The sequence below is a fragment of the Ovis aries genome, chromosome 3, assembly GCF_016772045.2.
Source record: "Ovis aries strain OAR_USU_Benz2616 breed Rambouillet chromosome 3, ARS-UI_Ramb_v3.0, whole genome shotgun sequence".
Lineage (NCBI taxonomy): Eukaryota > Metazoa > Chordata > Mammalia > Artiodactyla > Bovidae > Ovis > Ovis aries.
Genome location: NC_056056.1, coordinates 147769639 through 147783902, shown reverse-complemented (window position 1 = coordinate 147783902; position 14264 = coordinate 147769639). Strand labels below are relative to the sequence as shown.

At 37.5% G+C, this 14264-nt stretch overlaps 1 protein-coding gene across 2 annotated transcripts in view; it reads left to right on the top strand.

Moving 5' to 3' along the window:
- REDIC1 (regulator of DNA class I crossover intermediates 1) overlaps positions 1-14264 on the top strand; it is a 95895-nt gene that overhangs the window by 58135 nt on the left and 23496 nt on the right. For both annotated transcript variants that reach the window (XM_027967448.3, XM_060412757.1), the window contains exons 8-10: positions 4476-4990; positions 5196-5265; positions 6980-7040. In XM_027967448.3, coding sequence (XP_027823249.2) covers positions 4476-4990; positions 5196-5265; positions 6980-7040 — 646 coding nt within the window. The remainder of the gene's footprint in view (positions 1-4475; positions 4991-5195; positions 5266-6979; positions 7041-14264) is intronic.

Sequence of the window (14264 nt, the reverse complement as noted above, 5' to 3'; positions counted from 1 at the left end):
CCTGAAATTGTTCCATCTTCTCATGTTGGGTTTCTTTTCCTAGTCTTGAGTAATTGCTTCATATGCATTTGCTGATGAGTACTTGGTTAAAAATTTGATAACTCTCTGTAGATCTCCAGAGTCTGCTGTTTTATTTTGAAACATCCTCCTTCATAGTACTCTGCCCTGTGAATTCTGTTTTCTATAGTCTCCCTGAACCCTCAGCTCTGTTTCCTCAAGAAGGGGATTCTTAGGACTCTGACTAGGTTTCTCCTTCAAGTATTCCGTGGCATGGATACAGACAGTCTCAAGGCAGTAAACTAGGGGCAGTTATAGGGTTCATTTAATTTGCTTTCTCTCTCTCTCTCAGGAATCATTATCCTGTTATACCTGATGGCCAATGTCTGAAAATCATTGTCTCATGTATTTTGTCTAGTTTTTTAATTGTGTCAGTTGGGAAGGTTAATCTGGTCTCTTTTACTTCATGTGGGCAGTCAAAAGTCCTGAAATTCATATCTACCCAGCAATCAGACTGATATTTTCCAAGGCAGAAAGTAAGTTGATTTTGCTTTTGTACTTAGAATCTTAAAGTATTTCTTATTACTCTTTTCAGAAATAAAGCTCGGCATGATTTTTGGCCCTTTTGTGCCTAAACCTTAAGTCATAAGTTTTCTTTTACTGATTATAATCTGGTCTTATTCCTCCTCTCTTCATTTCTCAAACAGGCTGTAGATTTTGCATTTGTGCTTATTAGTCCATCCCCCAGAGTTGTATTTACTCCTTTCTTCACATCTGTAACCATTCTGTACCTTTAGCTTACTTATCATTTCCTTATTAGGGACTTTCCTGATCAAACTATCTGAAATAGGACCTCCAACATGTTATTCCATCGTGTGATCCTGTATCATGTCTAAAGGAGCTGTTAGTATCTTTTTGTTTAATTTTTTTCATTCGTTGTACTTAATAATTGTTAATTATCTTATTTATTTGTTTAATATATATTTTCACTAGAATGTAAACTCTACTGTCTCCTTACTGCATAGTAGGCATACATTGGGCTTCCCCAGTGGCACTAGTGGTAAAGAAGTCCCTGCCAATGCAGGAGACAAGAGATGCGATTTCAATCCCTGAGTCAGGAAGATCCCCTGGAAGAGGGCATGGCAACCCACTCCAGTATTCTTGCCTGGAGAATTCCAGGAACGGAAAAGTCTGGTGGATGGCTGTGGTCCATCAGGTCACAAAGAGTTGGACACAACTGAAGCAACTTAGAAACAGCAGGCTTAAATTAATTATCTGTTGAATACTGTTTATTCAGATAATAACTTTATCCCTATTTTGGTATATAATTTTGATGAATTTTATATTTATTTCTAGGAAAAATAAATTGTTAAAAGAAACTGTATTGATTTGTTTTAATATGTCTTTTATATGTTTACCATCATTTCTCTCTTCCATTTGTATAAGTAACAATTCTTCCCAACATTTGGTCCCCAACTCAAATGCCACCTGCCTGATTTTTCTCAATCAAAATAATTTCTTCTCTCTATGTACTATGGTAATAATTGGGTATAGGATAGCGCTTTTCACTTTCTAATTTTTTTTTGCATCTTCTAGTCTATTTCTTGTGAAAAACAGCTGTTTACTATACACTGTTCTATTGCCCACATTTTTGCAAATTTTTTTGCATTTAATTTTTTATTTAGTTGATTTAAGATATTATTTTCATAGAAACAGTACATGGACTGGCGATCTGTTTCACATATGATAATATACATATTTCAATGCTATTCTCTCAGATCATCCCACTTTTGCCTTCTCCCACAGAATCCAAAAGACTATTCTATACATCTGTGTCTCTTTTGCTGTCTCGCATATAGGGTTATTGGTACCATCTTTCTAAATTTCATATATAGGTGTTAGTATACTGTCTTGGTGTTTTTCTTTCTGACTTACTTCACTCTGTATCATAGGTTCCAGTTTTATCCACCTCATTAGAACTGATTCAAATGTGTTATTTTTAATGGCTGAGTAATATTCCATTGTGTATATGTACCACAGCTTTTTTATCCATTCGTCTACTGATGGACATCTAGGTTGCTGCCATGTCCTGGCTATTATAAACAGTGCTGCGATGAAGATTGGGGTACACGTGTCTCTCTTAATTCTGGCACATTTTGCAAATGTTTAGAATGATGATTTACATTTGTAGTATGCTTTCTAACTTATGCAGTGGTTTTAAATTTATTTTCTCATTTAGAGTAACAGAATTTTCTCTGGTGTTGATAGTGTATATTATTGTATACTATAGGTTATGTCTTTTGGTATAACAGAATAACATTCAGTTCAGTTCAGTCCAGTTGCTCAGTCCCCCGACTCTTTGCGACCCCATGAACCGCAGCACGCCAGGCCTCCCTGTCCATCACCAACTCTCGGAGTTCACTCAGACTCATGTCCATCGAGTCCGTGATGCCATCCAGCCATCTCATCCTCGGTCATCCCCTTCTCCTCCTGCCCCCAATCCCTCCCAGCATTAGAGTCTTTTCGAATGAGTCAACTCTTCACATGAGGTGGTCAAAGTACTGGAGTTTCAGCTTTAGCATCATTCCTTCCAGAGCAATCCCAGGGCTGATCTCCTTCAGAATGGACTGGTTGGATCTCCTTGCAGTCCAAGGGACTCTCAAGAGGCTTCTCCAACACCACAGTTCAAAAGCATCAATTCTTTGGCGCTCAGCCTTCTTCACAGTCCAACTCTCACATCCATACAGGACCACAGGAAAAACCGTAGCCTTGACTGGACGGACCTTAGTCAGCAAAGTAATGTCTCTGCTTTTCAGTATGCTATCTAGGTTGGTCATAACTTTCCTTCCAAGGAGTAAGCGTCTTTTAATTTCATGGCTGCAGTCACCATCTGCAGTGATTTTGGAGCCTAAAACAATAAAGTCTGACACTGTTTCCACTGTTTCCCCATCTATTTCCCGTGAAGTGATGGGACTGGACGCCATGATCTTCGTTTTCTGAATGTTGAGCTTTAAGCCAACTTTTTCACTCTCCTCTTTCACTTTCATCAAGAGGCTTTTAGTTCCTCTTCACTTTCTGCCATAAGGGTGGTGTCATCTGCATACCTGAGGTTATTGATAGTTTTCCCTGCAATCTTGATTCCAACTTGTGTTTCTTCCAGTCCAGCGTTTCTCATGATGTACTCTGCATAGAAGTTAAATACGCAGGGTGATAATATACAGCCTTGGCATACTCCTTTTCCTATTTGAAACCAGTCTGTTGTTCCATATCCAGTTCTAACTATTGCTTCCTGACCTGCATACAGGTTTCTCAAGAGGCAGGTCAGGTGGTCTGGTATTCCCATCTCTCTCAGAATTTTCCACAGTTTATTGTGATCCGCACAGTCACAGGCTTTGGCATAGTCAATAAAGCAGAAATAGATGTTTTTCTGGAACTCTCTTGCTTTTTCGATGATCTGGTGGATGTTGGCAATTTGATCTCTGGTTCCTCTGCCTTTTCTTGAACATCAGGAAGTTCACTACCAAATACCAGTAGGACCCATATTGAGAAATAATGTAGGATCATGACCTGTAAGCATTTATGGACCAAACATCTCTCTCTCCTTAATACCTTAATACTGAAATATTTTATCTCTCTGTCCGCAATACATGAAACACTCACTGCCTAGAACAGAGTAGTGCATTAATTAAAAATAAAATGGGAACTCAATAGTTTTCATTGGTATCTCCAATCTCTGGGGAAAAAACAATCCTATGTAAATTTGTAGCTACTCAAAGGCAACAAAATTCAGAATATCTTAATTTCCAGTTACTTTCCATTATAATTTTGATTCTTTTATAGAAATTGGACATAGTTTAGAATTATGATTTCTGCATTAGAAGGGAATTTGCAAGGTACTTAGACCTTTTTTTCTAATTCATCTTTTCTCTTGGATTTATTATCAATACTTATGTATACATTTGTGTGTATATTGCTCTTCCTTGGAAACTTGAGAGAGATTTTGTTAGGTTGAGGTCCTTGTTAGATTGAGGAGTATCTTGTTCTTATAACAATTTTATCTGACATTTTAACACTAAGGATAATTTTCTTCCTTGCATAGTCTTCAATATATTTTTCTTTATTTAAATGAAGCAGCATTTATGTTCAGAGTTTGTTTAGATTATTCCATAGACATTATTATGGGATTAGTCATCTTTTGTTTTGTTAATATAATGTAAGTTGAACTAAATACTAGTATTTCATGTTGAAGTACAAAATTAAGTGTAGATTATTTTTATACTCACTACGATACTAGGATAGCATATTAAACGAATTTCCACTCAAGGCAATATCATTTATTTAAATTTTAAAAATGTAAACATGGCCTGCTTAAGTGTTAATAGCTACTCAATATGTTCTGTAAGAATTTAGCTTCAGGTATTTCTGAATGAGAATGCCCTGCTCTTTTCTTGCTAAATATGTTTTTATTTATCCTAAAGTCCAGGAAATAGAAACTTCCTTACAAGGACACCTACTGTAGTTGTAGGTGAAGATTGTGGAAGCATGGATGAGAGAAGACAGTCACACTTCATTACTGAAAATAACTCATTACAACATATTTGGAAAGAAAATAGAAAAAAGTTTTCAAATGAAGATATGAACCAGCAAACCTCCAGCCTTCTATCAGATAATTATGACTCTTTTATTAGTGAAAATATGATCAATTTATTAAACGTAGACCAACAGAAGATAAAGGAAACCTTTGACGAGTATGATTATGATAATACATGTGCAGTCGTTGATTCTGACAAAAACCATTTCACTGATAGCCACATTAAAAGTATTTTTACAGGTCCAGAGTTGGGTTTTAGTAAATCTACTTTTAAAATATCAAGTTGTTCAGAAAAGTATCAGCCAAACAAGATTTGCCAGAAAGAGTACAAGAATAATGAAAAAAATAATTTTAGTACATCTTTTGAGAAAGATTTTTATTCAGCCAGCTCTAATAAAAAAGGTTGGTATTATATATGAAAAATGTAATTATCTGTTGGATTTTTGTTGTCTTTAGTTTTAATGAATATATGTGTGTGTATGTGTGTGTGTTTGGAGGAATATGAAATTAAAAATAGGATGACATTATATGACATTGTAGACCAATGGCATCCCTTCATATGGGTCATACTAAAGTTTTATTTCAATGCGTAATTTTATTTTTAAAGGAAAATGTGAAAGTGATTACCAAGAGAAGATATACCAGGAGAAAATACAGAAATATTCAGTGAATCATATGTAAGTTTTTAGAAGAATCTGAAGAATGCCAGTTGGGGTCTAAAATAATGCACTTTGAAGGATACAAAGTGAAGTAGACATATTGCTGTCTTAGGGTGGGCCGACTGGACTCAGAAATCAATTGTTGGGGACTTCCCTGGTGGTCCAGTGGCTAAGATTCAATGCTCCCAATGCAGGGGGTCCAGATTCAATTCCTCCTCAGGGAACTAGATCCCACATACAACAACTAAGAGTTTGCTTGCTGCAACTAAAGACCTGGTGCAGCCAAATAAATAAATATTTTTAAAAAATCAGTTGTCAGAACCTTGGTAATATCACCCTAGTTGATAATTTGGTCCTCATATTAACCAGTGCGAAAATATCTAAGTCGTAGTGTTCAGTTCAGTTCAGTTCAGTCACTCAGTCGTGTCCTGACCCTTTGTGACCCTGTTGACTGCAGCACGCCAGGCTTCCCTGTCCATCACCAACTCCCGGAGCTTACTCAAACTCTTGTCCATCAAGTCAGTGATGCCATCCAACCATCTCATCTTCTGTCATCCCCTTCTCCTCCTGCCTTCAATCTTTCCCAGCATCAGGGTCTTTTCTAATGAGTCAGTTCTTCACATCAGGTGGCCAGAGAATTGGAGTTTTAGCTTCAGCATCAGTCCTTCCAAAGAACATTCAGGACTGATTTCCTTTAGGATGGACTGGTTGGATCTCCTTCTAGTGTTAGTTGTGTTATTTAACTCCTTGTAGTGTTAGTTGATTTGAAAAATACTGGTTTATGTGTTCAGCAAGTTTATTTACCCTCCATAATGTCAATTTATTAATTTATAATAAGAAATAGAAGGATGACATATATAGGAATGCTGACTGGCATGAGAAGCATATTTTCTACATTTTGGCAGCTCTCCATGGGAAATTTGCTTGGTTAATATGACTCAGAATGAGGGAATAATAGAAGTCAAAGGTTAATAGCATAAACAACATATCAACAATATATAGGACAGATATTATAGATAATTAAAGAAAACTTAGTTCAGAATAAACTTAACTTTCTTGGTAATAGTTATGATTTATTTATTTATTATTTATTTTCAGTCTTGGTAATTGAAAATCATGAATTAAAATAGATTTTTATTTTGAGAATACTTTCTTAAGAAATATGTAAAATATCTATTAATACAAAGAATATTAGATGCCATTTTTATGGGACTGGCACTAAACTAATTAGAAAAGAGATTCACCATTTATTTAATAAAATCAACTTAGGTTCTTCATTCTAAAAACTTCCAAAAATTTAGTCTCATGAATGAAAAATACAATGTTAAAACTTGAATTTTAAAATATACTTTATGAAAATGATTTAGAATATGGCTCCCAACCCTGTGTGCAGATACTTATCACTGGAGGGTGTTTTTAAAATAAAAAATATCAAGTTTGACCTACATATAGACTCATTAAGATAGAGCTTGTGAATCCTTATTTTTAAAAACTTCCCTTATAATCTAGAGAAGGGAATGGCAACCCACTCCAGTATTCTTGCCTGGAGAATCCCATGGACAGAGCAGCCTAGCAGGCTATAGTCCATGGGGTCACAGAGTTGGACATGACTGAGTGACTTCACTTTCCCTTATAATTCTGACCTTTAATCAACTTTGGGAGTCATAATTTAGAACAGTAATCTCAGAGGGATTAAAGCACATTCTAATACTGTCTTATTTATAACCCTTAGGGGTAATATCCCTTTGGAAGAATTGCATTCTGAGCAAACGTGGGACTTTGGAGTTGGTGAGGTAAAGTGCAATCTTACATTTTCTTTCCAGTTAAGTGAGTTGTATTTGAAATTAACTTTGGTTAGCTCTTTCTGAAAAATTTTTGTTTAGGGTAACCTTTTTACTTTTTTTTTTTACTTTGGGAAATTATTGCTTGGATCTAGAAATAAAATTAACAACATTTTAGAAACTATAATGTGCCTTATTTCAAACCAATATAGATGAATTTAATGTTCTTTCTGTAAGTCCTATAAAATTTATTCCAAGATGAAATTTCTTTACAGGTTTAAATGTGCTACAGGTGAATATAGTTATATATTTAAGAATACTGAAACTTATATAAACATTGGTTACTTAAGTCATAATACCTGCTCATTAAAAGGGTGTATGAATCATTCATTCACGAAGGAATACACGTTCTATTCAAGAGTGTGTGGAACATTTTCTAGGATAGACCATATACTAAGACATGAAACCAGCCTTAATAAATGTAACAGGATAGTAATTATTAATATTTCAAACATCTTTTCAGTACACAACATTACAAATTGAGAAATCACAGAAAAAATGATGAGAAAAAATGATTACATTTAGACTGAAACATGTGCTCTATATAATACAGGGAGTCCAGCCTGGTGCTCTGTGATGACCTAGAGGGGTGGGATGAGGGAGTGGGAGGAAAACTCTGGGTGGGGGGGAGGTGGTGGTGGTGGGTGTATATATATATATATATATATATGGCTGATTTACATGGTTGCACTAAAGAAATTAACATAACATTGTAAACCAACTATCCTTCAATTAAAATTTTTTTAAAATGTGCTACTAAAGAACCAACGAGCTGATGGTGAAATCAAAAAGAAACTAAGAAATTAGCTTGATATAAATGACAATGAAAAAATAACCTCCAGAGCTTCTACTGTAGCAGCTTGGGACCAGACCCTGCCCCTGACATGGCAGTGATGGCCACTGAGCTGAGAGGAAGTCCTGCTTCAGAGGGGAAGTCCAGGCACTAGAACCCTGAGCAGGCTCTAGTGCCTCTGTCTTTAGCACTACCCCCTTCCAAGGTGATCACTACCAGCACAACCTGAAGAAAGACATGCCTAGCCTCCACATCAAATCCAGTTATCCCACCAAAGACACTGGGCACATGCAGTCTGCATATGGATGCTCCCACATAAGAAATACCCCTTCAAGACCACAGTAGGCAAATATTTCACCTAAATTCATAGAGGCATAGAAAGTTAAATGAAATACAAAGGCAGAGAAACTAGTCTCAATTGAAAGAGCAAGAGAAAGCCTCTGAAAAACTAATGAAACAAATAAACAGTTTACCAGATAATTCAAAACACCAGTAATAAAACTGTTAACTGAATTAGGGAAAATAATCCACCTAAACATTGGGTCATTTTAACAAGGATCTAGAAAATATTAAAAAATGCAATAAAAAAAGATAATTCAGTATCTGAGATTAAATAAAAACAGACTAGAAGGAATGAATAGCAGACTAAATGATGGAGAATGCATAAATGATCTGGAATTTAGTATAATGGAAATCACTAAATCAGAACAACAGAAAGACAAATGAAGAAAAATGAATGTAATCTATGAGATCTCTAGTATAACGTTAAGGGTGTCAACATTCACATCATAGGGCTGCCAGGAGAGGAGAGAGAGAAGGTTAATGAAAATGTATTTGAAGATACTATGGCTGAAAAATCCCCAAAACTAAAGAAGGAAATAGATGTCCCCAAAATTAAAGAAGGAAATAAATGTTCAGGGACAGGAAGCAAATAGGATTCCAAATAAGATGCATTCAAACAGACCCATAGTAAGACATATAATTAAAATGTCAGTTCTAAGAGGGAAATTTACAGCAATACAGGACTTCATCAGGAAGCAAGAAAATTTTCAAAAAAAAAAAAACACCCAACCTACCACCTAAAAGAATGTTCAAACTGCCATACAGTTGCATTCATGTCACATACTAGAAAAGTAATGTTCAAAATCCTTCAAGCTAGGCTTCAGCAGTAGGTGAACTTAGAACTTCCAGTTGTACAAGCTGAATTTAGAAAAGGCAGAGGAACCAGAGATCAAATTGCCAACATTCTCTAGATCACAGAGAAGGCAAGGGAGTTCCAGGACAACATCTACTTCTGCTTCATTGAGTACACTAAAGCCTTTGACTGTAGTTCACAATCAACTGTGGAAAATTCTAAAAGGGATGGGAATATCAGACCATTTTATCTGTCTCCTGGGAAACGTGTATGCAGGTCAAGAAGCAACAATTAAAGCCAGACGTGGAACAACGGACTGGTTCCAAATTGGAAAGGAGTACATCAAGGCTGTATATTGTCACCCTGCTTATTTAATTTATATGCAGAGTACATCATGTGAAATGCCAGGCCAGATGAAGCACAAGCTGGAATGAAAATTGCCAGGGGAAATACCAATAACCTCAGATATGTAGATGACACCACCCCTATGGCAGAAAGTGAAGAACTAAAGAGCCTGTTGATGAAAGTGAAAGAGGAGAGTGAAAAAGTTGGCTTAAAACTCAACATTCAGAAAACTAAGATCATGGCGCTGAACTGGACTGAAAAGAATGGTGAAAAAACCTGCTGCTGGTCTTAGGTACCCTTGTACGTAACAAGTTGTTTTTCTCTTGCTGCTTTTAAGATTCTCGCCTTGTTTTTAACTTTTGATAAGTTAATGTCTTTATGAGTCTCTCTGGATTCATCTTACTTGGAACTGTATTGTCTTTTTGTATTTGGAAGGCTGTTTCCTTTCCCATGTTAGGGAAGTTACTGGCTATTTTCTTTTTTTTTTTCAAATCATTTTTCTGCCTTTTTAATTGTTCTGTTCTTTTTTGGACTCCTATAATGTGAATATTGGTCCACTTGATAGTGTCTCATAAGTCCTTTACTGTGTTTTTGTATTTTCACTCTTTTTCATTCCTTTGTCTTTCTTTGCTACTCTGATTGGATAGGTTCCTTTCCCTATTTTCAGTCTTCTGATCATTTCTTCATCTTAATCTGGTCTTCTGTTGAAACTTTCTGTTGTATTTTTAGGTCCAGTTATCTTAGGCTCTGATTTCTGTTTGGTATTTTCCTTTATTTTATGTTTCTTTGTTGAAATTTTCACTTTTTTCACATGTTGATCTCCTGACCTCAGTGATCAATTATTTTGACTGTTATTTTGTAAGGTATAAGGTAAATCAGTTACCTCCATTTCATTAAGGTCTTTTTCTAAGGTTTTATCTTATTTCTTTCATCTGGAAAATACTCTTCTGTTTCTTCATTTTCCTAACACTCTGTTGGTTTTCATGCGTTAGATAAGAAAGTTGCCTCTCATAGTCTTGAAGGAGTGGCTTCATGTAAGTGATGATCACTATGTTTCAACCTTGCCCTAGGTCTTGGTTGTCTCTCAAATCTTTGTGATTGTCCAAGCATCTTAGTTTACTATAAGTGGCTCCTAGTTGTGGGTGTGCCAGAACCTGCCAGTCAAAATATAGGTTTAGTCTTATTTGAAGCTGGACCCTCAGCCAATAGCTTATAAGGTATGTAAATATACTTCTTTCATGAGAAGACTTTGAGATGTGGATTTCTGTCTGCCCCCTCTATACTGAGACCTGGTGTGATAACCAGTTGAGAGTTTTTCTTTGCTTGCTACCACCCTGTTGAACAAAGAAACAATTCTCCAACACCCTGTTGAACCCAGGAGAAGGAAATGGCAACCTACTGCAGTATTCTTGCCTGGAAAATCTCATGGACAGAGGAGGCTAGCAGGCTACAGTCCATGGGGTCGCAAGAGTTGGACACGACTTAGTGACTGCACCAACAACCAACAACCTGTTAAACCTGTGAACACAAGCCATACCGGCCACCAGAGCCAGGATATCAAGGGACGTGTCCTTTGGGCATCAGCCTCAAAAGTCAAGGTACCAGATGTGTGCTACCAGTGTCAACTGAAAAAAAAAAAAAAATCACATCCTGTAAGTTGAGAATTTTGTTTTTTTGTGTGTTTTTTTGTTTTGTTTTATTTTTTTGAGCAGGTATACTAGGATCTTTTGCCCAGGGGACAGTCTCTCAGATAGCTCCAAGTAACTGTTCCTTCAAGGTAAGGGAGGAGCCCGGATATACAGGTGTTTTTACAAGAGCAGCAGTCTGAGCATCAAAGGATTACTGTGAATTAGAGAAAAAACAGACATCTCAAGTTAATGAATATAGTGCTTTTCTATGTGTGAGAAGAAGCAACTGCTGGGCTTCTTAAAATAATTTCTTTGATATATACCTTAACTAAGTCCAGTATCCTGTTTTCTCTCATCCTGAATCCCATCAGGGTGCACCCATAGGTGGAGGGGGCAGAGGAGGCTGTACTAGCTGATGTCTTGATGGCTGCAACATCTTTTGTTTACTGATATGGCAGGTAACATTCTTTGTCACAGCTTAGAATCTGGCAGAAGGAAAGGGCAAAGATGGCACCTTCTGAGTTCTGTAGTCTTCGGAATGTATTTCAGTATGCCTCTAAAAGTGTGTCAAATAAGAATCCTGTGCCTGAGGCTGAAGATTTAAGATAAACAAGTAAGCCTCTTTCACAGAAAGATTTGAGGGTATGTTTCAGTCTGCTGCCTCTGTGCTGTGTTCTGAGGGGAATGACTGAGAACTATTTCTCCATTTGTTACAGTGCTACAGGACCTCTGAGTATAAGATGCACTGGCTACCAGATCCAGGCAGACAAAGGATGGAAACCACGAAAGCTAGGGTACCAGCTATGTGTATAATCTCATCTCTGGGAGATACTGGTGACCTAGATCAAAGCAGAAGAAGCATGAAGATAATGCCTAGACTCTGAGGTCCCTGCAGAGAGTTACAGCCTGCCCTTAGATGTGAGTTTAATCAGAAGCCTTCTGTTAAGGCCACATCTATGAAGATAAACTAATAGGCTTCTTTCACAGAAAGATTGAGTGTGTCAGTGGGCTGCCTGTATTCTAAGCCCTAGATAGTAGTCACATGGAGCTTGTGTAAACCCTTTGAGAACTGGATCTCATGGACACAGACTTTACTGGCTTTCAAAGCTTGGTATTTAGGAGGCTCATCTCCCAGGAATCAAATATAAGGTTCAAACCATTAGCTCTTAATGAAAACACTTTCAGTTGTAGGTTCCTTCCTGATTGTGAGTTGCTACACCTGGGGTGAGGTTTATGGTGTCTCAGAGTAATCTAAGATTGATCTCAGCCTATTCTACCTGCCTCAATATGAGGTGTTTTTTTTTTTTTTTCTAATCTAGCCAATACATTTCAGTTCAGTTCAGTTCAGTCGCTCAGTTGTGTCTGACTCTTTGCGACCCCATGAATTGCAGCACACCAGGCCTCCCTGTCCATCACCAACTCCCGGAGTTCACTCAGAGTCACGTCCATCGAGTCAGTGATGCCATCCAGCCATCTCATCCTCTGTCATCCCCTTCTCCTCCTGCCCCCAATCCTTCCCAGCATCAGAGTCTTTTCCAATGAGTCAACACTTCGCATGAGGTGGCCAAAGTCCTGGAGTTGCAGCTTTAGCATCATTCCTTCCAAAGCAATCCCAGGGCTGATCTCCTTCAGAATGGACTGGTTGGATCTCCTTGCAGTCCAAGGGACTCTCAAGAGTCTTCTCCAGCACCACAGTTCAAAAGCATCAATTCTTCGGCGCTCAGCCTTCTTCACAGTCCAACTCTCACATGCATACAAGACTACTGGAAAAACCATAGCCTTGACTAGATGGACCTTAGTCGGCAAAGTAATGTCTCTGCTTTTCAATATGCAGTATAGGTTGATCATAACTTTTCTTCCAAGGAGTAAGCCTCTTTTAATTTCATGGCTGCAGTCACCATCTGCAGTGATTTTGGAGCCCAGAAAAATAAAGTCTGACACTGTTTCCACTGTTTGCCCATCTATTTCCCATGAAGTGATGGGACCGGAAGCCATGATCTTCGTTTTCTGAAAGTTGAGCTTTAAGCCAACTTTTTCACTCTCTTCCACTTTCATCAAGAGGCTTTTTAGATCCTCTTCACTTTCTGCCATAAGGGTGGTGTCATCTGCATATCTGATGTTGTTGATATTTCTCCTGGCAGTCTTGATTCCAGCTTGTGATTCTTCCAGTCCAATACGTTTACATTTCCTCAATTTGGCTCTTAGCTAGTTGTTTCTTTCAGATGGGTATATCTTTACTTTTCTCCTTTGCTTTTTGCTTCTCTTCCTTCCTCAGTGATTTGTAAGGCATGCTCAGACAACCATTGTGCATTTTTGCACTTCTTTTTCTTGGGGATGGACTTGATCACTGCCTCCTGTACAAAGTCACAAACCTCCATCCATAGTTCTTCAGGCACTCAGTCTACCAGATCTAATCTCTTGAATCTGTCGCTTCCAATGTATAATCATAAGGGATTTGATTAAGTTCATACATTAATGGTATAGTGGTTTTCCCTACTTTCTTCATTTAAGTCTGAATTTTACAATAAATGAGTTCATGATCTGAGCCACAATCAGCTCTTGGTCTTGTTTTTGCTGACTGTATAGAGCTTCTCCATCTTTAGCAGCAAAGAATATAATCAATTGGATTTCGGTTTTCACCATCTGGTGATGTCCATGTGTAGAGTCATCTCTTGTGTTGTTGAAAGAGGGTGTTTGCTATGACCCGCATGTTGTTTTGGCAAAACTCTGTTAGCCTTTGATGTGCTTCATTTTTTACGCCAGCCTGTACCTCCAGGTAGCTCTTGACTTCATAGTCCCTATGATGAAAAGGACATTTTTTTTTTGATGTAAGTTCTAGAAGAATAGCAAGGAGAGATAAGAAAACCTTCCTAAGTGATCAGTGCAAAGAAACAAAGGAAAACTGTAGAATGGGAAAAATTAGAGATCTCTTCAAGAAAATTAGAGATATCAAGGGAACATTTCATGCAAAGATGGGCACAATAAAGGACAGAAATGGTATGGACCTAACATAAACAGAGGCTGTTAAGAGGTGGCAAGAATACACAGAAGAACTATACAAAAATGATCTGAATGACCCAGATAACCATGACGGTTTGATCACTCACCTAGAGCTCCACATCCTGGAATGTGAAGTCAAGTGGGCCTTAGGAAGCATCACTATGAACAAAGCTAGTGGAGGTGATGGAATTCCAGTGGAGCTATTTAAAGTCCTAAAAGATGATGCTGTGAAAGTACAGCACTCAATAGGCCAACAAATTTGGAAAACTCAGCAG